Genomic DNA, 26,193 nt, shown 5'->3' on the forward strand with positions numbered 1-26,193 from the left:
CCTCCTGCCTCACACCTGCACCTGCATTGAGGGGCTGTGCACAAGGACTCTCTTGTACTTTGATCCTTTATTGTATCTTCTAGAGAATATTGTTAGTAGTGTACTCGTTCCCTAATTCCTTTTAGTCCAACAAATCCTCTAGTCTTAGGTGAACTGTGTCCACCGAATACCTACACATTTTAGGTAAAGCGGTCCAGTTCCATCTAGGCCTATCTATGTAAGGAGTCTACTGTACAAGTGGGTATAGCATGGAGAGATAGCCTATGGGTAGACAAGAGGGTTACTGGGATGACTGCAGCCTATGCCACAATTCATTGTGTTATGGACCAATGCCCACCTTTAATATTAACATGTTCATTTAAGATATTGTAACTATTAACTTTAAATGGAATGGCAGAGGCATGAAACCTGCGAGGGCACAATGCTGGCCATACATTTATCTGAGTAGGAAACATGAATATAGAAATTTAAGCAAAGCAAATGTGTCTGAGAATTTACTAGGACAAACAGGATCCGATGTATTGTAATATCCACGCCTCCTCCGAGCATTATGCACTGACAATTTTGTAGAACGACAAACAAAAGACCCCCAAAAAATGAACAGGGTGTAATGGCAAACACTCTCATTTTTAAATGACAGATTTCAGATCCTCATGGACTGTAAAAAGCCTTTTGTCTTCTTCTTGATGTTCGTAATATGCACCGAGAGCTCTAAATTGCCACCCAGAGGTGTAAGACTGGAGGCTGTTGGCGAAGGTGCTTCAGCATGGGCACAGTGCTGCTCAGCTCAGCTATACGCCATCAGCCAGCTGGTTTGCGCTCATTAATTCACCCTCCTGCTGCTGAAACAATCTGTGATGATGAACCAATCTGAGAGGCTGACACAAACCCTAGGTGTTCTGTCGAAATGGCCTGCTTGCTTTGCGAAAATGAGCTCCCAGTAGCCTATTAACATACTATAACCTATAATGTTTGTGTCTGATAACCTACAATGTTTACAACATATAATGCCTGTCAGCATATAACCTATAGGCCTAAACCAAATGCTAATTCTGGGTTCTGATCCAGGAGTTTTTCATAGGCTTGGCTCACCTCAATGGGTAGGCTATATTGTCAGAACAGAGCAAAGAAAGATTGGAAATGTATCTCATTTTCTACCTCTAGTTCTTTGGATTGTTCATAGCAGGGGTGGGGGACCTATATCTCGAGGGCCGTTTGTGACCCTTGAGGTGGTCTTCTCTGCCCCCGACAGTTTTATGCCGTTTCACATGAAATATTATGGAATATTATGTTTTGTAAAGAAATGTGAAAAATTACAGTTATATTTTCAGGAGACCTACAGTGGCCACCTTCAATATAGGCCTAAATTGCAGGGGGAAATCTTGGTTTGTGTTCATGGTACGGCCCTTGGAGGACATTTTTTTTTAAAGTGACCCCTCGAATGAAAAAGTTTCCCACCCCTGGTTTATACAGTAGGTTTCTTTTTCAGTTCCATGTGTCAACATATAATTTTATGTAGTCACACTGTACACACAAAACATAAATTCACCCTTCTGTTGCTGGAAGAATCTGGCTGGGCTGAGACCAAATAAAGGCCTGGGCATTATGTGTGGAAATACAATTCAAGAATAAAAATATATTAAAAACAACAACATTGGCCTCTGGGGACCATCAGCTCACTGGGAAATGCCCTGTATGCCAATTTACCAGCGCACGTCTGAATGAGTCAATCCAAGAGGTTGACACAAACCCTAGAAGGTGTTATGTTGAAAATAACTACCAATATAAGTTCAACATGGCCCAAACCAAAACTCTAACCCATTTTTCCCCACCTTTTTTGGCCCAGGAGCCCATTTTCACAATCCAAATTTCTGGGGACGGCCATACGTGTTCCTTTTAACGCCTATAACCCAACCTATATGCCATTGAACCTATAGATATTTATTTAAGTCTTAGATTCTATCTGGCGTTTCAGTCTGTATATTTATTTATTAGTTATGTTATAATTAGTAATATTTACCAGAAATCTTTTTGTCATATTTCAGGTGACCCCACATGCGGTCCTGACCCTAGTGTTGAAGAATACTGCTCTAACCCCTTATGTACCATTAAGTACCATTATGTGGCTAATCTCCCATATGGGCAATACATTGACAGGACACCGGCAGGTTGGGAGTTATTTTTTGTATCACTTGATTTTACCGTTGTTTTCTTTACTATATCTACATGCATGAACGTATATTACTTAGTAACACTGGCTCCCAAACATAGAAGTTACATGCGTTTAGGCCTACATACTTCCCCACTTTAAAAAAAAAAAAACTTTACATACCACACCTTACAAATCAATGTTTTGAAAGATGTTTGTATAGGCTGTGTGTGGCTTAGGCTGTGTGTGGCATAGGCTTTTGTTGTTGTTGCTGTGAGGGTAGAACACAAGGACGGAAAAAGACTGAAGAGCTACTAGCTGCCAGCAGTTTATTGATGAGAGCTTGGTGGCAAACATGCAGAGCTTTCATGATCAATGCACCACAGGACTCAGGCCATACTGACAGATGTATGACAAGACCCTGGTGCAAAATGTAATAAAAAATAACAACCAAGAAAAAAACAGAAAACCAAAAAAGCATCCAAATGGTCGAGAGTGAGAAGCTGTTTTTGTCGTCGTTGTTGTGGGGGAGGAACCTGATCCCCTTTCTTGACCGCGTGGGACCAGCACAGACGAGCCAGGTGCTCAGAAGGTCATCAAAGGCACATCAGTGTTTTTCCTTGTTAGTGAACCTCTGTCCACTCCACTACATCTGGGGGGCATTCCAAGGACATGGTTAAGTCAATAAACCTGGGTTGTGTTTCTCAAAAGCGTTGTTGCCAGCCATTTAGCAACTTGGGTAGTTGCCAATGGGGAAATTGCATTGAATCAAACAAAGGGTAGTCAAAGCAACTATAATGCTTCCTGAAAAATGCTTCCTGACAACAAGTGAGAAGAAGTTATGCGACAACAAGCGGTAAACCGACTAATAGATCACCTGCAGGTTTAATTAATTCAGTTAATAAAATGAGAAATCGAGGCTCTTCTATTAGGGGATTTACCACAGTCCCCAGGTTAAACTAAGCTGGTTTGCTACGGCACCACGTTCTTGGAATCCCCCCTGGGCATGTTAGAATGGAGGGGGGAGTGCTTGAGTGCGTCTTAATATGCGACCTTGCCTCCTCCACTTGCGCTTGTCTCCTCGTCCCGCCTCCTGGCCCCTCCTCCGTGGAGAAAACGATAAAGTTTCCCAGCTGTCAGCCTAGCCACAACAACTTTTGAGGGACTGTTTTTCATTCATCATCCCAATTGCAAATGAGAAAAAGACTCTACAATTGAGCTTTTGCAAGATATTGAAATATAATGCTGTTGTCAGTGATGTCATCATGACGAGAAGCAAGTGGAGGAGGCAAGTGGAGGAGGCAAGGTCGCATATTAAGACGCACTCCTTGTGTGTGTGTGTGAGGGAGTGGGCTGGTTTACAGTCATTACTGTCATTAGAAAGGCAACAAGTTACTGCCACACTACACACCAAACTTTAGGTCACATACAATGATATGTCTCGAATTCTACTTTTGCACTTTTCTTGGCTTTCTCGTCACACGAAAGTGAAGACAAAACACTGTCAGAAGGCCAAAGGAATAAGCATGTGATGTATGTAATATAGGACTACGGAACTTCGCCTTTGAAGACGTGAACATATACATTTCACATGTCAGCCGTGGAAAGAAAATATTTACAAAGTCCCTTGACGATCTGAAAATGATGGCTAGCTACATATTAAAATTCAAGAACCTCAAAAAAAAAACAAAAAAAACCTTCTGTTGCTGCATCACGGCTACAGTTCATGTGAATATTAAAAATATATTAATTTAAAGTGACCAGTGTATGCTGTATTTGTAGAGATGTGAAACGTAAAAAAATGTTATGCATGAGATTCTGTCATCGTCTCCTATAAGATATATCGAGCCATATCGCATGAAATGAGTGTCTGATCATTAGATTGGAGTCTTGTGGTCACATTCCATTCAATTCCTAGATTCCTAGTTTGAGTACACCATGTAAGTGTATGAATGCTTGTTTTTAAATGCAAGAGTTACAGGCATCAACTCTTTAATCGCGTTCAGCCAATTATTGGCCCACATTAGAATCACAGCTCAGTCAAGTACCCCCCCTTAGTTAAACTGCAGAGTACTGTAAATTAAACACATGCGTCAATTACAAAAACAAACTAATAACTTCCCTTCATCTTTTTTTTGATCCAATGAAAGACCAAGATGTTATTTTCAGATATTGATCAGAAAATGTGCAAGACACTACAATTAGCGTTTCTTCAATGATAACCTGCATGATCCTTGCATGATAACCTGCCATTCTCTCATTTCGGTTAATCTGGCCGGATTTTCTCGGATTCCACATGTGGAAATGGAATGCTACAGACCTAGCGTCAGGTCACCATGTGCACATGTGTACTGGGCATGCTTCATTTCTGCTTACGTAAGCCCCAATTATACTCCAAAAAGACTTAGGGGGAGGAGAGAGGACTGTGGACACTGTAAAACAGTACTCGCACACAAACAAATGAACAAACAAAAACAAACAATAACCACAAGGTCACCTTATCCGTTTCAGTTTTAGTCTACCTGAGAATGGGGCCTTGGTCATAAAAGGTATGTTCCGGTCCTTTCTAACTGTAAAAAACTGCTAAACCGTTAACATTTCACAAAAAACAGCCACTGCACTGCTCGCAAACAACCTTCAGCAAAAAAACACTGGAGCTTACAACACTGTTTAAACTTACTCAGCTGAAAAATAAAGAGCGTTCAATTCTTCTAATTTTTTCCCCCTCACTTTTGTGTTTTAAAACTCTGTAAGCCTTCGAAGAACAAAAACAAAACAAAAAGAAATCTCCTAAACTGCCATAAGCTCATCTAGAATGAGTCGGCATTTCGAGAAGCGTGGAAGTCACTTCATTCTGAAGTGCTACAGATGAAGGCGAGTGTATACGTAAAGCTCTGCTGCATGACAGCTGGTTACATTCCCACCTGTCTCGACACTTTGTTTTTCTTACCTTTCACTACTTCCCACATCATCATAATAAAAAAGGAACATAACTCAATCAGTGAAATAGATCAATATATCAAGAGCCTTAGGGAGAAATATATATATATATATATATAGAGAGAGAGTGGTGCTGACAACGTAAGGGTTGCAAAGGGAGAAAAATGTAAATAAAATAAAATAATAAAAAAATAAAGGAAAAATAAATCATGCATTGGGTTTGCTCTAAATAGAGACAGAAGAAAAAAAAGGAGTCCATAGTTTTTTTTCTTTCTTTCTTGTGTAATCAATGACCAGTCCCAGTGCTGTGGGTGGGGTGAGTGGGAGGGCAGGGGAAGGTAAGGCAGGAGGACGGGGCTTATTTGACCAGCCTCTTGGCCACGTCGCCGTAGGCTATCTCGATTTCTTTGTCGCTGGGGCAGGTGTTGGTGAACTCCTCGCGCGAGTAGGCGTTGCCCAGGTAACCCCAGATGCCCGTCATCTCCTTGGGCATCTCAAAGCCTCGGTACTTCTTGGCCACAACCTGCAGGGTGTAGAAAGGAAATCCGTACACTTCAAATGTGATGATTAAACATGACGACAATTCACCACGCACGCACGCACGTACGCACACACACACGAACGCACGCACGCACACACACATTGATCATGCAAATAAATTAACAAGACAGTACCGGTATCGATCAATTTGAAGTCTAGGCATAATACATGATATAATATGAAATGTAGATTTTGGAGTTTGGAAACCTGTATTACTGAAGCCTTGTGCACAAGGTCTTAAACAAGTTCAATTTGTATATCAAAGTTCATTTAACCCATTTTAGCCTGATGACTCGTATATGTTGTTTGACCTTTGGTGCCTGGAGCGACATATACGCTGCATTCAGGCTCTTGAGATTTTTTCTTTTTTAATAAAAATGTGGGTAAGTTACAGCTGAATGAACAGATTATAATGCAAGATGAGGGTCTTTGGGTTTTAAATGCAACTTATTTCTTGTTTTTATGTGCATCAGAGGCTGAGGTATTGGCTTTTTATAGGCTGAGGGGCAACTTTCCCAACAAGGGCTTAGGCATTCAGCAGGCATTTTTTTGGCAGGTATTTTAGGCATCAATGGGTTTAACATAAAACTAAACCCTTTCATAAGCTAAAAAATGAAATCGAATGGCTTTCTCACACAATGACAAACATGATGCAATCCCCCTCCACTGCGTGCCGTGCGGCGTACCTTAACGATGTGGAGCTTGGGCAGGAGGTTGCAGTCGGCCAGGGTCATGTCGTCTCCGTCCAGGAACTTGCGGCTGGACACCTTGACGTCCTCCATGCTGTTGTGGTCGATCTCGTCGGGCAGCGGAGAGCGCAGGTACTCGTCCAGCTTCTGCAACGTCTTCAACAGGCCGCGCTCAAGACCTGCAGCACCCACACCACAGCACACACACAGAAATGAATAATATGTATTAAGCAAAAAAAATGCAATGCAAAGTTGCTGTGCTTGTTTCCATGCTCAAGACCTGTACCGCAGACAGAAACAAACAATACACTTTTAGGGGGGAAAAAAGCCAATTCAAGAGGTTCCGTTTGCTTCTAGGCTCAAGACCTGCAGCATCACACCAGATGAAAACAATACACTTTGAAAAAATACCCCTGTTGTATTTGCTCCTTTGCTAAATACCTGGGACTATTCCAAGAAGCCCAGTTAAACTGGTAATAGAAGAGCTTGGAGTCCCCATTTTCTTAACTAAATGACACCTGTCCCACTACCTAAGGGTTAATTTAACCTGGTTTACCACTGGTTCTTGGAATATTCCCATGAATGACCACACCACAGACACAAACGACACACTTTCAGCAAAAGTTCATTGTATTTGGTGGTTCCATGTTCAGAGCCTGCAATGAAGCCTGTTTCACTATACAATGCATGCTTCAGTATACTTGGGAATTTTGAAAGGTGCTTAAATACATTTACTATTGCTGTATTCTTCTTATTTTTGATGGTTCTATGCCAACTGCAGTGATGTACATTTAGGGACCAATTGTGAGGTAAAATAAACACCATCAGAAATAGAGGCAGTTTAAATTATTCTACTTGATTGCAAGCAAACAAACAAACAAACAAACAAACAAACAAGTACTTGACTGTCTACCTGCAAGTCCACATGCCCCAAAGGTGAGGTAAACTATACAGTGAAGATTCAGAAGCCCATTCAAACTGTTCCACTTCATTCCACAAGGGGGCAGCACCAGTCTTTACTTGACTAAACCACCTTGTTCAACATGTCTTGAGCATGTACTCTTGTCTTCAAAAAGTGTAGGTCAGAGACCTCTGTGTCTTTGGGAAGACAAAGATGTATTGTGTGTATGTACTGCGTAATACAGACGCTCCGTAGGGTTCCTCCGCTCCCTGTGGCGTGTTAAAAGATGTGCGTTGGCCCGGCTTTGTGTACACAAGCTTGGCCTTATCTGTCATTCCGTATAAAGTGAAGCAGCAGAACTATGTTTGCCCTCACTGTTTACTTTCACTGTGCCAGGCTAAATGCGGACAGTCGCAGGCTAGCAGAACCCATTGCTGTCGTCGTCAACAAACCCAGCTTACGAGAGGGCACACAGGCTGGGCGGCTTTTATTTTCCAAGATAAGCTTAGCTGACAATTATCGATCACAGTTTTATACACGAGTATTTTTGTCTTTATTGTGCAAACATGACATATGCATGCTAATTGGGGTAATTTGGGTGTGTAAACATGCGTAGAGCTGGGTCACAACAGTGCGTGCCAAGGGAACAGATAGCCAGGTGGAAGAGGGCAAGCAGAGGGTAGGAGCTCTAAAAGGCCACTGGCAGCAATGAGGGGACACAGCGAATATATGGCGTGATAAAACCACTCAGGAAAATTGCCTCGGTCATCCATCTCTGTGTCTCAACCACCACTCTTCTTGATTCTCTCAGTGACATCACGGCACAATCTATGGAATCCAATCAATCTATTTACGTACTGTGACTAGTGTAGGCATATGCCACAAGTAACCTGGGTGTTGTTGAAGCAAAGAGAAAGTTGAAGAGCAGCTAGAAGAAAAAGGCATCACTTTTTAGGCCTCACTTGTTCGACAACACTCACCTTCATTGGCATCAGGTTTGGAGTTTTTGATGAAGGCTGAAAATTTGGCAAAGATGTCCATGCCTGCTGTGTTGGACTCAGGATGGCGGGCACCCAGTTTGGCATACCTAAAACAGGAACATAGCACAAGAACACAAACAACGACCAGTATTAAAAACTCTGCTATTTTCTGATTCTGGAACTTTTATGGCTATATTTCTTCAACCCAGGGAGGGAACAGAAACATAGCAATATAAAAAAAACACCAATGCCTTTTTGTGATACTGGTAGTTTTTCTATTTAAGACCAGTGCATAGCCAGCATGTTAGTAGTGACATTTTGGTGCATGAAACAACCCTCATGAGATCTTTCAAAGGTACACACCCTAAGGGGGGGTCTTCCGCAGAACAAACCAATTGTGACGTTTGGGTGGGATGCGTCCAGAGCCGGATTAAGATGGGCTAGGCCCTAGGCTACAGGTTGCTCTGGGCCCCCACAGAAGACACATTTAGTAACAAATTTAGATAGACAGTGTCATAATTATGAATTACATCATATCTCCCAACTGCACTCAACACGACAAATGAATTTTTCAATATTGCATCTTCACAATTCTGCTGATTTTCCAGCCCGGTATGAGTCCTTAATAAGACCTGTGTGAAAAAACCTAGAAAGTAGACAGTGTCAATTTTGACATTTCAGTTATGTGTCTGTCATTGTTTGCCGAGTTGGAATAGTCAATCAATCATACATCCCCACTGTCCCACCCCAATGTTTTATCCAAAGGGACGTACGATTATTTACAAGGTATTGGTTACAGTCCCCGGAGCAATTGGGATTAGGTGCCTTGCTCAAGGACGCTTCAGCCATGGATGGAGGTGTGGGGAGAGGTATGGGTCGGATTCGAACCTTCAACCCTCTGATCTTAAGAACATCTGCCCTAACCATTAGGCCACGCCCTGCTACTTGGTCTGTGGGCAGTGTTGCCAGATTGGGCGGTTTCCCGCCCAACTGGGCTGCTTAGGATGGCCGTCGGCGGGAAAAAATGGATTTTGGAGAAAAAAAAGTCACATTTTTGTCCATAGAAGTCAATAGAATTGGGCGGGATTTAGTGCTTCCAGGCGGGTTTTGAGCATTTTTTGAGCTGGAAATAATCAGCCTCATCTGGCAACCCTGTCTGTGGGAAACACTGAACTCACTTGGGGGGGCTGAGGACATCTTCCAGGAACTCCTCGATCTTGTTGACGTCCGTCTTGACCTCCCCGTTGAAGGTGATGAAGGGCGGGTGGGTGCCGGGTGCCAGGTTCTGCAGGTCTGCTGGTTTCCTGCGGAAGAGCAAGCACAACGCAGAACAGAACAGGGTTACTTCCAACATACAGTATATTGCATGCAAGGCTACACTCCATAAAATCTGACTGCAGTGCACGCTGTGTGGAGTGCACCAGCAAAAGCTTGGTGCTCAGTCATTTTCCACTTCCCTGAAATTTCCATCGGGAAATCATGTGAAGAATGATTTATGGAAACTCTAATTGAAGGCACAATCTTCAACAAATCAGCATATTTCCATGGTCCGATCACTGCACTGTTGGTAACTGATGAGAATTCCAACTCATGCACAAAAACATGGTTAACGATTTAATAAAGCGACAAGCAATTTGCCAAAAGAGAATGTATTCATTTTCATGTGTTTGTTTGTTCATTATCACTCCTGTGTTTATTGCATGGGCTGGCTGAGTCGGAGCAGGGCCCCCTATGCTGAACAATAACGCCTCATTGGCACACTGGAGCTTTCCAGGCCCCCCCAGACCGCTCAAGCCAGCTCTAAACACACACACTCACAGACACCTGTGCTCTTTCAACATACGAGTGTGTTTGTGCGTAATGTACATACTGTATGCACAGTCCATTTTGTCAGGGGGAGAGAAACAGAGTATTTGTGCGTGTGTTTGTGTACCCATGCGTTTGTCAAAGGATGAAAGAGACAGAAAGAAAAAGAGACAACGTTTTCTATCTGGAGGGTGGACACATACATGAGAGAGAGAGAGAGAGAGAGAGAGAGAGAGAGAGAGAGAGAGAGAGAGAGAGAGAGAGAGAGAGAGAGAGAGAGAGAGAGAGAGAGAGAGAGAGAGAGAGCGAGAGCGAGACACAGACAGACAGACAGACAAGCTTGCATGTTGATTTGCCAGGGGGTGACAGAGTGCAAGTGTGTTTGTTCCATCCAGGCCCCCAGGACTCTAAATGTGGACATGCTGTTCCAGATGTCTCACAGTGGCTAGAGATGGCTGCACTGTGCTCTCCCCGGCACAATGACAGCACGATGAAAGGCCCTTCCACACAACACAACACAACACAACACAACACAACACAACACAACACAGCTCCTCTCACCCAGCTCCCATGCTAGCGACTATAGGGACCAAAAAAAAAACTGAACGGTTTATCTTCATAGATGCAGATGCTAATGGGCAGTGCTATAATCCCATTCCGAAGATAAATAAGACCAATTAAAAGGAGAATTCATTTCCTACTCATTTCAACATTACTACAGTTGTATTGCTCACGCTACCCTTGACAGTACCTAACTAACACTGCCGGGTTCAGCTCCTTCACAGGTCCTGGCCATTCTAATGGGGACAAGCTTTGTTAAGATGTTTTCTCAAAATCCTCATGATGTACTAGGGCTGGGCAATATGACGATATATATCGTTATCGTGATATAAAAGTGTATATCGTGACCTTTCTCCTATATCGTTTATATCGTGATAGTAATTTTATCAATTTTATACAATTGAATATCATTTAATTACATTTCATGTTGTCACAATACACACTATAAATTAATGTAACTGTAAAAATAAGAATAAAAAGATCCATTTGAAAGAAAGGTTGCTTTGCGACATGAAAAAAAAAGAGCAAATAAATAGAATAACTGAAAACGTATGTAATTGTGCTATATCGTGATATATATCGTTGATATCGTGATATAAAGTAATCCATATCGTGATATTGTTTTTTTTCCATATCACCCAGCCCAATGATGTACTACTCCAAATGGCATCCTCCAGGAATTCTCCTTTAGCTGACGGTAGCCTTAGATCTACACAAGAGCGTGACAAGCAAATTAGGGAATGTTGTTAAACGTTTGTGGAAGTAAACGAACTCTGTGTCCTGAGAGCGAGCGAGAGGGCTGTTTGTGTTGGCCATGCACACTTCCTAAATTAAAAAACTCCACGGGTTGCCAAATACAAAAGAGAGAGATCTGACGTCCGTCAAACAGTCCCGTCTGGAACAAAATGATTGTACCAACTTTTAAATGCTGTTGGGGCGAACAACAGGAAGTGAACTCAACACTTTGGCATGGCCACAGGAAGCAGGCAACCCACCGCACCACAACACCCTTACCACACCCACCCACACACCACCCAAGGAGGGAGATGCGGGTTAGAGCATGAGCAGGACATGGGACCAATTATTACCAGTCGGTCCCCTTGAGGGGCCAAAGACTGCAGAAACTCATGCTGAGTTAACAAAACCCTCATGGACAAAGCTCACATAAAACAGGCAAGGGCAACTCTTCACCATTCACACACACATCTGCAAAAAGATGTGCACAACACACTGTTCATGGATCACCCATTACACACAGTAGTTAATTTATTAGCCGGTTTTCAGTGTCAACTCAAGCCAGTTGAGGACAGATAGTGTGTCCACACCATTTTAAAAAGTGATACCATGCAATACGTAAGGAGCATATGAGGACTCTCCTCTTCCAAGAAAGAGTCCCCCATGACAAACCATCCCCACTCAACTGTAATAACGGCTATGCATGTGCATTCCATCTTCTCCCAGGTTGTTCATGTCCTCCGTTGGCAGTCATTCTGAATGAAAGCATCAACCAGATGCTATGCAATAAGGGTAGTGAATGTGTAGTAATACTTCGATGAAGGTATCCAAACGAATAAGTACTGCAATAAAGATGATTGATAAGGTAGAGACCGTTTATAAGGAGTTTCTTCCGGAATCCATGTGACGTAAGGTTCTAAGCTGCAATCCTATAGCAGCTATACCCCTTTAGAAGTCTAGATAAATCAATTGAGTTCAATGGAAAGTCACAACCATTTAGGGGACCAGACTTGATTCCACTTTGATGCATTGGTGACACATGGTATGATTCATCTTGGTTAAAATATTGAACATATGAGCCTTTACTTCACTTGCATTCTGTTCTTTTTTTATATCTCATCTGCGTTCCAAGCCTGTGCAAGGCAGGTGATATCCATTATGAAGCTTTAGAGGGCAACACAGTCCCTGGTTTCCCTTTGCCTTTCGTGCCAATACGCTGGCACTCAACTGAACACTGTGGCTTTTGTCAGACATATTTCAGCTAGCGATGGTGGTGGTGGAAGAAGATCTTGCGTGGAATGAAACAGCGGCTTGCAGAACGGGAAACGGGCTGATCTGTATGTGCCAACTGTAGGGTCCAGAAGAACAAAGAGATGCTTGAGAGGAGAAACAGAAGACGAGCTCTTAGGCTGAGGGAGGAGGGAACCGTCTTTTTTCAAAAAACCCTCTTGGCATTCCTTTAGTTCCACTGGTGACCTCGTCCAAGTGCTGACTAAAAGGAGCCACGCGGTCACATTCTTGTGACAACTCCTAACCTTACATTCAATGCTCCAATAGTCTTTACATCTCATTACATTCATTAGTCATTAGTGAATTTAGCTCGGGGCTTTTAGGGATTCTCAGTAATACAGTACATCGGTTTGTGACTTTGTTCTCTTTTATTCAGTTTATTTTTTTATGCTATGGTAACCCCCTTGTGTAAAAGTAACCATTTGAAAATCATCTTAAAATGACTGCCAGCTTCAGGCTTTAGAAGTGGGGAGGAGGAGGAGGAGGAGAAAAGCGGAGAGGCAGAGAGCATTTACATGACGCATCAGCAGGGAATCTTAATAGCTGGTTAAGGGCCACGCGGAGAAACCGAGCAATAAAAGGATTTTGGGCAGAGTGAGTTCAAACTGTTTCACTGACATTTTATCCAGCAATTCCATCTTGGGAGACTTTCAGTAGAAAGAAAGTCACTTTAAATACAAATCCATATTCAAAATGTGTCGTGTTTATGTTTGTCCCTTCCCCATCCTGTACCCAGCAAACCTGTTTATTTTCTCAACCGTGGGATTAGAGGGTCATGGGAAAAGCAGATGAGCACTTCCAGCGGTAGTAGAGCGGTTTGAGGTGGGCTTGATCCAAAAGGCCTTGGAGGGGCTCTCAGCCAATCAGAGCAGTGGGGAGGGGCTGGCACAGCTGCAGCAGGAAGTGCTCACTGACGAGGAGGAGGAGGAGGAGGAGGAGGAGGAGGAGGAGGAGGAGTGAAGAAAAGAGGATGAGGAGGAGGGAGGGAGGGAGATGGGGAGAATTCCTGCAGCTGGGAAAACCTTGAGATATTTAGAGAACTGGGCGAAAGTTTAGTCAGTCTGCTGCTTTGGGCTCAGGGAGGTGAAGAAACGAGTGGCGAGGCGATGACGTGGGTTGGTATGGTAGAGGCTGTTGGTTTGGTGGGGTGGGTGTGTATATGTCAGAAGGTGCTAGTTTAGTGTGGTGTAATGTGAAGGTGGGGAGATGCAACAGTAGGGTGTCGTTACTTTGGGATGGTGCAGCATGTACAGAAGAACGGCATGTTGGGAGGGTGAGAGAGTGCATATTTAGAGTATAATGTGGAAGTGTAATGTGTAAGTTAAGACAATACTAGGGCTGTAACGATATTGTATCGAACGGAGAAATCACGATACACAGAGTCTCCTTCTGCCAAGGAGGAAGAACCCTGATACGTCCTTTCAAAGTTTTGTTACATTTTAGTTCAAAAAACAAACACATATGATGTGATTGTGCTCCAAATCATCATGATTATTATTTTGTACACTTTTTATATTATTAATAGCCACTTGTAATCTATTCTACCTATAAACTATTCTAGTTCTCATAGATTTTAAAATATTGTGGGGTGTCTGGAATCATATGTAAAAAATGGTGACATAAGCCGAATCGTCAGGTGAGTGTATCATTACAGTCCTAGACAATACCATGGTGCAGGTCTACATAGTGTGTTGTGTTTTGAACGTGCACTGTGAGTGCGTATTTGCCGTGTTGTGCGGGTGGGCCAATGTAACCGTATGGGTTTGTTGTGGGATGTTGAGAGGAAGACACCAGGAGAGAGATAGCGCACCTCTTCAAGTAGTTCAAGTAGTTTCGAAGGTGCCCAGTGAGAGCAGATTTGGTAGTGTATGTGGTGTGAGCATGGCTTATGGTGTGGGTTTGATGTACTGTATGTGCAAAGGAAGACACCAAGAGAGAGATCACTCACCTGTTCTAGTGTGGTGCATTTTGAAGGTGACAAGAGTGCAGATTTGATGTAGTGATACTCCAATTCTGATACTTCCTTATTGTACTCATACTCGTCACACACTTACTGACACCAGGCACTGATACTGCCATTACAAGAATCAATGCAACATCTCATCGTGTTTCATTGACTTGAAAGCAGCATGGGAAAAAAACTACTGCCTCATACATTTATTAACATTTAAATCTACATAGAAATGGAAAGTAAAACAAATATCACATGTGGAAAAAAACAAGCCTGTGCATTTATTTTCATTGTATGTTGGGGGTTAAAGGCACATCGGTATGGGTACTCATACTCAAATCGGTTTTCAAAAAAAGTGCCATCCCTAAGTGTTTGTGGTGTGAGGGTGGGTCAATGTAACAGTGTAGGTTTGGTGTGGCGTGTCATATGTAGTGATGAAGACACCCGAAGAGAGATCTCTCACCTCTTGAGGTCCACCGTGGTGACGTTGAAGACCACTCCCTTCAGCCACAGGATCATGAAGAGGCGCTGGGAGAACGGACAGTTGCCAATGCTCTCGCCATCGCTGCCCGCCTGAGAAGGAAAAGAGAAGATATTTATTTATTCATTTATTTTTTGTCTTTAATGGACAGGACCATGTGAGATGTTGACAGGAAGCGAGTGGGACAGACAGGGTAGGATTGGGAAACGACCTCAGGCCGGAATCGAATCCGAGTCCCAGGTGGAAAAGTACAGTGCCTTAGCCGTTTCAGCCACGACCAAAGCCAGGAGAGAGATATGAAACAAAATAGAGATTAGATTACATTAGGGCTGGGAATCGATCCAAATTTGCTGGATCGATTCGATTCCGATCCCGAAGGTTGCGATCCGATTCGATCCACGATCCGATTCGATTCAATTTGATATCGATCTTTTGTATTGGTGGGTTGTCACTTTAACCCATTTATTCCTAGAATTCTAAGACCGACAATAAAAACCTAAATATCTCAGCGTTTGATGCCCACACAAACATGACATACCTTGGTATGTGGGAAACTGTGGAAGAGAGCTACAGGATGTGATTGAGAAAATAGCGCCCATAATGATCAACAAAAGATCGATCCACAAAGTTGTGAATCGATATTGCCTCTTCCGAACGTGAATCGATATTGGATCGCGATTCGATCTTTTGAACCCAGCCCTGGATTACATTCAACTTTATTGTCATGATGCATGCAAGACTACAGAGTAATGAAATGAAGTTGCAATGAAATTATTAGATGCGCCAGAGACTACATATTCCAAAACGTTACAAAGCAACTTCCTCTCCTTAATTCAACAGGAATTGCTGTAATAACTGTGGGCGTGGCTGGGAAGCAACGCTGGAAGATGGAACACTGAGTCTACCGAAACGTGTAATTTTACTTTGCCACACCACCTCAAATGTGGAAGTCGCAGGCAATATAAATCACTTGTTTGTGATGTGACACAGCAAACCATTTTACTTGTTCTCTATAAGGGCTGCAGGAAGATTATTTCCTGTTTGTGACATTTTAAATGTTTTCACACCAATGGTCACAAGAAAACTGTGCTAAACAATTGTGCAAAAACAAAACACCCAAGAAACAAACAGGAACCTGGAGTGGGGGGCACTGAAGATAATAGCCCAGGTGGAAATGCTGGCTCCAAAAAAGCAAAACGAATCCCTGCCATATTGTCATTTGTATACTCAACACTTGTGATTTCACAAAAAAAGCCCATTTAGGCTTAGCCATCCATGAGGTGTTAACTCATGAGGATAGTCTGATCAGGAAAACAGCTGAATCAAATGTGACATGGCCTTAACTTCCTGAACCTGGAAACACATCATCATCCACCATCACTACAAAAAGCCTAGGTGCCAACAGCGTCCCCGCTCCGAGGCCTCTCTTCTTGTTCCTGAGTGTCCCTGGAAACAGTGTTCCATTCACACTGGCTTGAAAGGCCAGCTCTCAGGCAAACGCTCCCAAGGAGCTGAGCTGACCTTCATCCCTGGCCATGGTGGCTATTAATTCCCACTCAGATGTAAGGGAACGCCTCGCGGTGGCCCTGCGACAGGCAGGACAGGAGATATGGGCTCGCTTTGCCTCGCCTCGCTCAGAGAGGCTGCTGGGCCGGCAGGCATCAGACCAAGCAAGGCAACTGGATCAAAGTTTCGGATGTGGGCAACATGATCTTTGAAGTGCAGACAGGCCCCTTTTTTGTGAGGAAGAAAACAGTCTATGTCTGTTTTTTATACACACACACACAGCAAATAGTCCTCACTGACTGATGCCATTCTTGTCAGTTGCTGTTTTTTTGTGTTTTTTTAAAAACACACACAGCCATGCTCACAGAAAGCCCCAGACCCAGGTAGTGTAGTGTTGGAATGGGTTCTAGAACAGGTCTGAGCCTTCTGTGCTGTGCCATGTGGTGCTGCTAGCACTGCTGCTGCTGCTGCTGCTGTTGTTGTTGTGTAAGCTACAGTGTTTTTCAGCTCGGTGAAACAAAGGTGCTGTCCCAGAGCAGCAGAGCAGCAGGTAGAAAATGAATGGCTGAAAAACAATCCGCTGGAGTGCGTGTGTGTGTGTGTGTGTGTGTGAGTGCGTGTGTGTGTGTGTCTGTGTGCAGGGACGCAGACAAGGGGAGACAAAGGGGTCAGGTATCCAGGGCCCAGGGAGGAGGGGGCCCCAGAATTGGGTCCTCATTACATTGCACGTATTGGGTGAGGGGGGGCCCTTTCAGATTTGTCCCGGGCCCAGACCAAAGCTGTCAGCGGCCCTGCGCATGCGTGCGCAGTCTGCACACGTATGTCCTGAACTGGCTCCATCTCAGCCTGTCCACTGCACCTGGATCTTGTTTCTCTCCTTTTTTGCTGAGATTATAGTCAGGAAGGGATGCACTACAACCAGAGGCCAACCAATAAGCAAGCAGTTAGGGGGTAGCAACAATAAGGTGGCAGTGGCCAGGGCTAGGTAGGAGAAGCAATAAAAAACAATAAAAACAAGCTGTAGGAAGAAAGCAGGAAGCAGCTACCGGAAAGCTCTGATGAATTAAGGCCGGAACAAGTTGGAAGTGCATAATGATTTAAGGGCAAATACACAGCTGCCTTCCTCCCAGCAGATCAGGGGGGTAAAGGGCTGAGTCAGCTCTGCAACATTGGCGCACCACACCAGGGGGGCTATGCTACTTCACTTCACCATTAGGCTCTCTCAGTTCATTACACTACTGAACACAAAGTCTGCTCACAAGACATATGCATAGACTTGCACCTTGGTGGGTAGATTTCAAACTTCAAACCCATTAGGCCCACTGCCCACAGTCAAAAACACAGATCAAAAAGCACTGTCAGAATGCAGCACATACATGTACATATACGGTACTTAAAACATCTGCACTTTCAGGCTTCTAACCGACTGTTGATGGCTTCACCCAATTTTGGGTTAGCCGTCTAAGTAAAAGAAGCTGGCCAAGTACAATAAAATACAAATACGGAGTGATTGTACTTGGACTGGCCAGTGTACAGTATTGCAAGGCAACTGTGGTGTGTGTGGTGCATGAGTTTAAGTATCATTTATTTTGTCCCTAAGAAACCCACAGACTGGAAGTGGTCAGTTGAAACACTGTTCAAGAAGTGGTTCAGGGTCTGATTACACTATGAGTGACCTGTTCATTGTCAGACCTTACGCAAGACAGGGACTAAATAACCGATCATGGCTAAATGGAAGGCTGCCACGTAAGGCTGCCATGTTTAATAAACAAACATGAGCTGTAACTCTGCAACCACTCCAACAACATGGAAATACCCTCAGACATTTAAGGTAAAAGTATGACGACGCAAAGCCCTTTTGTGCGCTGCAAGTCTGGAAATGTTTTAACTTGTTGTCCAGTCACTTAACACAGTCACATTAGCACCCAGCCATCATGGATTATGGTGCTGTTTCTCAACGGGGGCAGTACAGCCCCCCAGGGGGTGTTGGGGAGCTCTAGGGGGGGCGTTTAGAAGGATACTGCTGATAGGGGGTGGTGCTTAGTTGCCATTGGAGGACATTAGTCCATGAAATGTTTTAATACTAATGGGAGCGTTGGGAGGCTTGTGATGAGGCCAAGGGGGCATTTGTTCATAAAAGGTTGAGAACCACTGGATTATGGGGAGAGACACACAGCGGAAGAATGTCTGCTGCAAGAACAAAATGACCTGGTGACGACATTCAAGCTCTGAAGGTCTCGGTGGTGGCTGCATGTCAGACTGGGCTCGCCGCCATCTTGAATTCCTTTCCCGTCGTATCTCAAATATGCGCTCATAATAATTTGGACCTGGTGTGATCTGCCTCCAAAAAGGCCCATCTAATCCACCTTCCATTCCTCCCTCTTCCTCCTCCTCCTCCTCCTCCTCCCTCCCTTCTCCTCCCCGCTGAAGTGGCTGCGATGTGTGAGCTGAGCTTGTCTCGGGAGAGTCACCCTGCAGTATAGTCATGGACAGAGTCTATTAACAGAGTTGGAGTTCAGACTAATTAAATCAGCATTCCTCAGCGCTCCGACAGCCACAGAGAGATGGGCCGCAGAGCGACGCGCACGTGCGCAAACACACGCACACAGACAGAAGCACCCCGCATGACTTAGCAAGACAAAAATGGATTTCTGTACCTGAACGACACAATTATAACATTCCTCAGAAACTGAAAAGGATTTGAAAAATGCGTCTCACTGACAGAAAATTCCAGCATGGAGTAAACTGATCCATTAATGACAATTAAGGAGGGTGAGGCGTGCCCTTGCCAATGCATGCATGTATTTGTATGGCTTTGTTTCACAATTACACTTGGCATCTGGGTCTGCATTTCTCTGGGTTTAAATAGGGGCTTTGTTTCCTGATGTTCTCGCTCCCTCTCTCTCTCCATCTCCATCCCCCCTCTCTAGCCCCCTGCTGCTGTGGACAAGGCTTGCTGGGCTTACTGCCTCCCGTGGCGCTCTAAGCTGTTTACAGTGTTAGAGCTCCTTCCTTACAACACTTTCTTGCATGTCCGTCTGGCTTCCCCTCTGAGAGGAAAAGCTGGAGATTTAAAAAGTTCTCCTGTCTCCTCTCTGCTCCGAATGCTCCTCCTTTTACTGAATGCCTCGGTTCATGATCTGTCAGAGGCACATGACATTAAATATGAATCTCAGGGTGGCTATTTTTAAAGAGGGAAGGCGTGATAATGAGGTGGCCACTGTCTGTGTGTGTGAAGACCTCTCTCTCTCCCTCACACACACACACTCACACTCCATTAATCACAAGGAGCTGTAAGGAGGGGGGGGGTGTTGGGGTGTTGGTCTGATGTGGACACTGGAACAGTTCCCATGGCAATGGCGGGATGCAACTGTGACAGTCCCCCGACAAATGCATCTCAAAAGGAGACAAGAGGAAGAGGGCAGAGGATCGGGAGTAAGGCCACAAAGATATGCATGTGTGCCAGTAAGCACACATACGGGCGGGCACACACAGACGCAGGCACGCACAGACGCAGGCACGCACAGACAGACAGACGGGCACGCACAGACAGACAGACAGACGGGCACGCACAGACAGACAGACAGACAGACAGACAGACAGACAGACAGACAGACAGACAGACACACCAAACAAAGGCCTCAGCATCACTGTATAACACAGCCCAGTCATCCTTCTCCTCCTCCACATGTAGGCTGATGCGATACGGCCGCTCCCTGCTGCCGGCGTGCCCTCAGGCCTGGCTATATTTAGTCGGGCACAAAGCAGGACCCTGCAGTTTAGGGAGGCAGACAGACATGCTGTTCAGACAATGGCACTCTGGGTAATGGGCCAACGTCTGGGACCCTGAACCACAGACCACTTTCCCCTCCACAGAGAGGCCGAGACGAGGCAGTCAAGGGCGGAACTGATAACGTCCAAGCAGCCCATGGTCAACCCCTCAAGCACTCCAACTAGGGGTGGTACGGTTCACAAAATTCACGGTTCGGTTCATATCACGGTGTCAGGTCACGGTTTCCGGTTCTCTACGGTTCTTTTTTTTAGTTCATGATAAATGGTGCACTGGGAATATTAATCAATATTTATATAACTGCAGTTACAAAATGATGATTTTTTTGGGCAGTACATGAATTGCGGTTTGCCACGGATTGCACGGTTCGGTTCGGTATGTGTATGAATTGTACGATTTCGGTTTTCGGTGCGGTTTGTGCCATCCCTAACTCCAACACACCAGTACATGCAGACCCCAGCGTCTCTGGAGCCCGCCGTTGAGGCAGCGTTGGCGGTGGAACAGCGAGGGGGTAACGGAAGAAGGAAATGGAGGAGATGAGATGCCAAGGAGAGAGGAAAGTGGGGGTGCGGGTGGGCGGACATTTCAAAGGACTCTGATAGGAAATAGTTGGGGGGTGGGGATCGAGGGTAGGTTGGTCAGTGGGCGGCTATGGGCTGTGATGTGGGCAGTGGGCTGCAGATCTACTGTGGTGTTAGGTGGAGCGGGCCAGATAAGGCCAGGCGATTGGCCACCGGAAAGCCAAAATGACTTCGACGGGGTAGGAAATGACAGAGTAAACACTGGGCCGGCATAACATTGAAACAAAGTATCGGTACAACAGAGCAGTCTCCGAAAAAGACAGAGAACAGTGACATCGGGAACTCACAATCATATGACAAGAGATGGAAGGTGGGTGAGACATGAGAGAGAGAGAATGAAAGACAAAAAACGCAGGCCACTCACTCTCTTCAGTCCTTCCAAACTTTTTAAGAGTCCCAACAGTTTCGCTCAAGTCATCCTCCTTCACAAAGACACAGACAAGACTTTTCTTCCTCTCCTCTCCCCTTTACCCCTCCATCTGAGGCCCCGGCGCCGGGTCAGGGGGCCAGAAACTATTCCAGAAATGTGTGTAGAGAGCAGCCTGGTCTCTGGCCGGGGGCAGAGCAGAACAGAGCAGAACGCTACAGTAGAGCGAGTGCTGGAGCTGGAGCTGGAGCCTGTTTAGATTGGGTGAGGAGTGAGGAGTGAGGATGGGCCTGTGGGGCGAGACGAGAGCAGAGCATTTCCTCTGAGACAGCTGCGAACACACGCCGACCAACAAACCGTCTGACTGGATGACTGCAGAGCCTGATGCAACACCAATGTAACAAAGGAGAGAAGAGACACAGTCACAGTCACGGCCCAATGGATGACAGCTACTACTTAAGCAGCACTTAGCGGGCTAAATGTAAGGCTTTTGCGCGGGCTTCGGTCTCTAAATGGGCAGCTTTTAACCTGTCCCTTGAGAACTTAAAGTGTGTTGCTTGCACCCCCAACCCTTTATCCCTTTTCCTCAAACATTGTGTGTTTTTTTTTTCATGGGAAGGGAAGATTGTCAGAGGAAGTGGCTGTACAAGTTTTTACACACTTCTGAGTAAATAAAGTTGCTCTAAATTATACCTTCTGAAAGACTTCAAGTCTCTTGTCCATCTGTAAATCCAGCACTAGAGTAATGGGCTTACCAGACCAGACCACTCTTGTACTGTCCATTAACAAGTTTTTTTTTCCCCTCACAAAGCTTAAAGTATTCAAGAAGTCTGAAGAGCTTTCGTAGGAGAGTGTGCTGAGGGCAAGGGAGAGAGAGAGAGAGAGAGAGAGAGAGAGAGAGAGAGAGAGAGAGAGAGAGAGAGAGAGAGAGAGAGAGCTGAGATCATTCTTGTAGGGCAAACACACAGGGAGCAAAAAACAGCATAGTGCTCTTTTTGTGTGCGTTACCGTTACAAAGACGTCATGATTACTCAGAGAAGAAAAAAAGATAACAAAAAAAGAATCAGAAAAAGAAGCAGTAAAAAACAGCAGCACACGATACGTAAGCTAAGCAATTACTTTCAGTTGCAGTACCTTATATGGTCACCATGTCAAGGCCAAGTGAGGAAAAAAATATATTGGCGAATAAAAAAAGGAGAGCAGATTAAGCACTGCTGAGATCAACGTCATATCCTGAGACAGCAAAAAGGGAAGAAAAGAAAGAACACACACACACTAGGCATGGTACGGTTTGCGTTGCAAACCGAGACCGTACGGTTTGCATGTCACGGAACGGGGTAGTGGGCAACCGCACGGTGCCCACGGTTTCAAAAAAAAATAAAAAATAGAGTGACCACCAGCGGACGACGCTATTAAAATCCTACTACTTTTACAAGCATAAAACACAAAGACTACGTAGGATATTGAGTGTGGAAAGACTGATTTCTATCAGCCAACTGAAAGACATAATGTAACAGCATGCGCCAGCTGACTAAGCTACAGTAGCCTACAAGCAAGTGCAGGTCGGTCAGCATCATCACCCTCTCCCCCCTCGCTCTCCACGTTAGCGCAAGTGACTGTTCCCAGCCTTTATGCTGACCATTTTAAATTAAATGAACATGAATTTACAAACAATGACAGATTAGCAGAACAAAGTAGACTATGATTTACGTTACAGTAGCCAGTGTAGGCTATATCCACGTGGCATTGAATGGGGATTCCGGACGGCAAAGTGCGAGATAATTGAACATAGGCCTATCCATCAGATTCACTGTGATCAACTGTAGGCCTAACTATATGTAGCTAGTTAAACTCTGATGGACGGAAGGGGACTTTGTGTTGTTGCCTAGTTAACATTGATGTTTAACACTATAACAAAAATAAAATGTGACTGTTTTAAAAGGCTCAGCTTCACAGGAGTTTTGTGAAACATTCTTGTGCATACACTTCTAAAAAAACGATCTTTTAAAATTATTTGTTACCTTAACTTTCACATTTTAACATAACAGAACCCTATCACTTGTTCACTTAAAATTGAATTTGACTTCTGATTTTACTTCTATGCTTCTCACGGCCGGCAGTTTCATTATAGGAAGCAACTGATTCATAAGCGCAAAACTCGCAGAAAGCGGTATCAAAATAAAAGTCTAATTCGTTCTCAGTGTGTCATTAACCAAAATAGTCATACTACACTGACCTAATGGTCCCATTACCTACAGGAGTGTAGCTGTTTTATTTTTACACGTCAAATGTGTTATAGCATGTAATATTTGAATATTTGTCAACTTAAAAGTTAGGACTTAGTTCTCCCTTTTTGTGAAATAAATGGAAGCATGTTAAAATCATTGATATCTTTCTTCTTTCAGTTGGGTTAAATGAAGTCAAATTCAACATACCCATGATAAGCTTACATTTTCATTCAAATTTTTATATAATACATTTTATTAAAAAACAGAAAAACAAAAAAACAGAACCGTACAAAACCGAAAACCGTGACCTTGAAACCGTGATATGGATCGAACCGTGATATTTGTGAACCGTACCACCCCTAACACACACACAGTCACTGACATAAATGGGTTGTCGACTGAATAATGCATCTTTAAAACAAGCTTCCTTTGCCGTAAATGGGAGAGTAGAGTAGAGGCGAGAGTGTTTAGAGTTTTGTCCAGATCTATGAACCCTTCATGTCTTCTCCACAACCCTAACTCTTCTTTTTTTCCCTCTGCATCGTATCCTCTATAAAGCCAGACATCTATCCACCAATGGAGATGGTGACTCACGCAGTAGTCACACAGCTGTTCCTTCCTGAGAGCGGGAGAGCTGGTCTGGTCACTGGGTGCACATCACAGTACAGCACAGCAGCTGTGGAACATCATGGCCCATTCATCCGCCAGGGACACTCAATGACTGGCTTCGCACCTCGTTCTAGTCATTGATGAGATCATGCGCAGATCTGGGATCTCACACCAGAGACGATTGATACGGTAGAGATGGTTCATAAGGAGTTTTCTTCCGCAATCCATGTGACGCAAGGTTCTAACTAAGCTGCAATCCTATGGCAGCCATGTGACAAGAGGAGACTGAATGGAGTTCAAAGCAGAGTCAGCCCCATTTACAGGACCGGACTTGATCACCACTTTGTTCTATTAGTGGCACATGGCATGATCTATATTGGTCACCATATTGAAAAACTTTGGGTGACTCATGCAGTAGTCACAAAGCTGTTGCTTCCTGAGAGCTGTGGAGCTTGTCTGGGTGCACAGCTCGGATCATCAGCAATTCACCCGCCAGGAACACTCACACTGCATCTTGTCCCCGTCACAGATGAAGACACGATGATTTGCAAAGTCAGATGTGGCATCTCACACCTCAACTTGAGTGAATTAGGAACACATAATTACAATTTCAAATTCAGTGGAATGCAAAGCATATGAAGACTTGCACCTCATTCCTGTCACTGATGATACTATGTGCAGAGCTAGCAACTCACACCTTATACCTACAGGGGTTGGGCAGTGAAACTGAAACACCTGTCATTCTACAGTGAGAAGTTTCATGGCTAAAGTGGACCAGCATGGTGGCCAATCTTAATTGCACATTGCACCAGTAAGAGCAGAGTGTGAGAGTTCAATAAGCAGGGTAAGAGCACAGTTTTGCTCCAAATATTACAATGCACAGTTGCACACAGCATTATGGGTGACATATCAGGGTTCAAAAGAGGACAAATATTTGGTGCGCGTCTTGCTGGTGTGATCTGTGACCAAGACAGCAATGCTGTAGGGGTGGTACGGTTCACAAATATCACGGTTCGATCCATATCACGGTTTCAAGGTCACGGTTTTCGGTTTTGTACGGTTCTGTTTTTTTTTTTTTTTTTTTATAAAATGTATTATATAAAAATTTGAATGAAAATGTAAGCTTATCATGGGTATGTTGAATTTGACTTCATTTAACCCAACTGAAAGAAGAAAGATATCAATGATTTTAACATGCTTCCATTTATTTCACAAAAAGGGAGAACTAAGTCCTAACTTTTAAGTTGACAAATATTCAAATATTACATGCTATAACACATTTGACGTGTAAAAATAAAACAGCTACACTCCTGTAGGTAATGGGACCATTAGGTCAGTGTAGTATGACTATTTTGGTTAATGACACACTGAGAACGAATTAGACTTTTATTTTGATACCGCTTTCTGCGAGTTTTGCGCTTATGAATCAGTTGCTTCCTATAATGAAACTGCCGGCCGTGAGAAGCATAGAAGTAAAATCAGAAGTCAAATTCAATTTTAAGTGAACAAGTGATAGGGTTCTGTTATGTTAAAATGTGAAAGTTAAGGTAACAAATAATTTTAAAAGATCGTTTTTTTAGAAGTGTATGCACAAGAATGTTTCACAAAACTCCTGTGAAGCTGAGCCTTTTAAAACAGTCACATTTTATTTTTGTTATAGTGTTAAACATCAATGTTAACTAGGCAACAACACAAAGTCCCCTTCCGTCCATCAGAGTTTAACTAGCTACATATAGTTAGGCCTACAGTTGATCACAGTGAATCTGATGGATAGGCCTATGTTCAATTATCTCGCACTTTGCCGTCCGGAATCCCCATTCAATGCCACGTGGATATAGCCTACACTGGCTACTGTAACGTAAATCATAGTCTACTTTGTTCTGCTAATCTGTCATTGTTTGTAAATTCATGTTCATTTAATTTAAAATGGTCAGCATAAAGGCTGGGAACAGTCACTTGCGCTAACGTGGAGAGCGAGGGGGGAGAGGGTGATGATGCTGACCGACCTGCACTTGCTTGTAGGCTACTGTAGCTTAGTCAGCTGGCGCATGCTGTTACATTATGTCTTTCAGTTGGCTGATAGAAATCA

The 26,193-nt window shown here is 44.0% G+C and overlaps 1 protein-coding gene across 1 annotated transcript in view; it reads right to left on the bottom strand.

Annotated features, from left to right (window-relative positions):
* Positions 1-2,461: 2,461 nt before the first annotated feature.
* The window catches only part of clic4 (chloride intracellular channel 4), a 41,774-nt gene continuing 18,042 nt past the window's right edge, over positions 2,462-26,193 (bottom strand). Inside the window, exons 2-6 of the mRNA XM_063183519.1 lie at positions 15,006-15,115; positions 9,378-9,503; positions 8,200-8,306; positions 6,316-6,497; positions 2,462-5,612 (exon numbers count right to left, since the gene is read on the bottom strand). Of these exons, the coding sequence (XP_063039589.1) occupies positions 5,448-5,612; positions 6,316-6,497; positions 8,200-8,306; positions 9,378-9,503; positions 15,006-15,115 (690 nt within the window). The 3' untranslated portion in view covers positions 2,462-5,447. The remainder of the gene's footprint in view (positions 5,613-6,315; positions 6,498-8,199; positions 8,307-9,377; positions 9,504-15,005; positions 15,116-26,193) is intronic.

Source organism: Engraulis encrasicolus, chromosome 19 (genome assembly GCF_034702125.1).
Source record: "Engraulis encrasicolus isolate BLACKSEA-1 chromosome 19, IST_EnEncr_1.0, whole genome shotgun sequence".
Taxonomy (NCBI): Eukaryota; Metazoa; Chordata; class Actinopteri; order Clupeiformes; family Engraulidae; genus Engraulis; species Engraulis encrasicolus.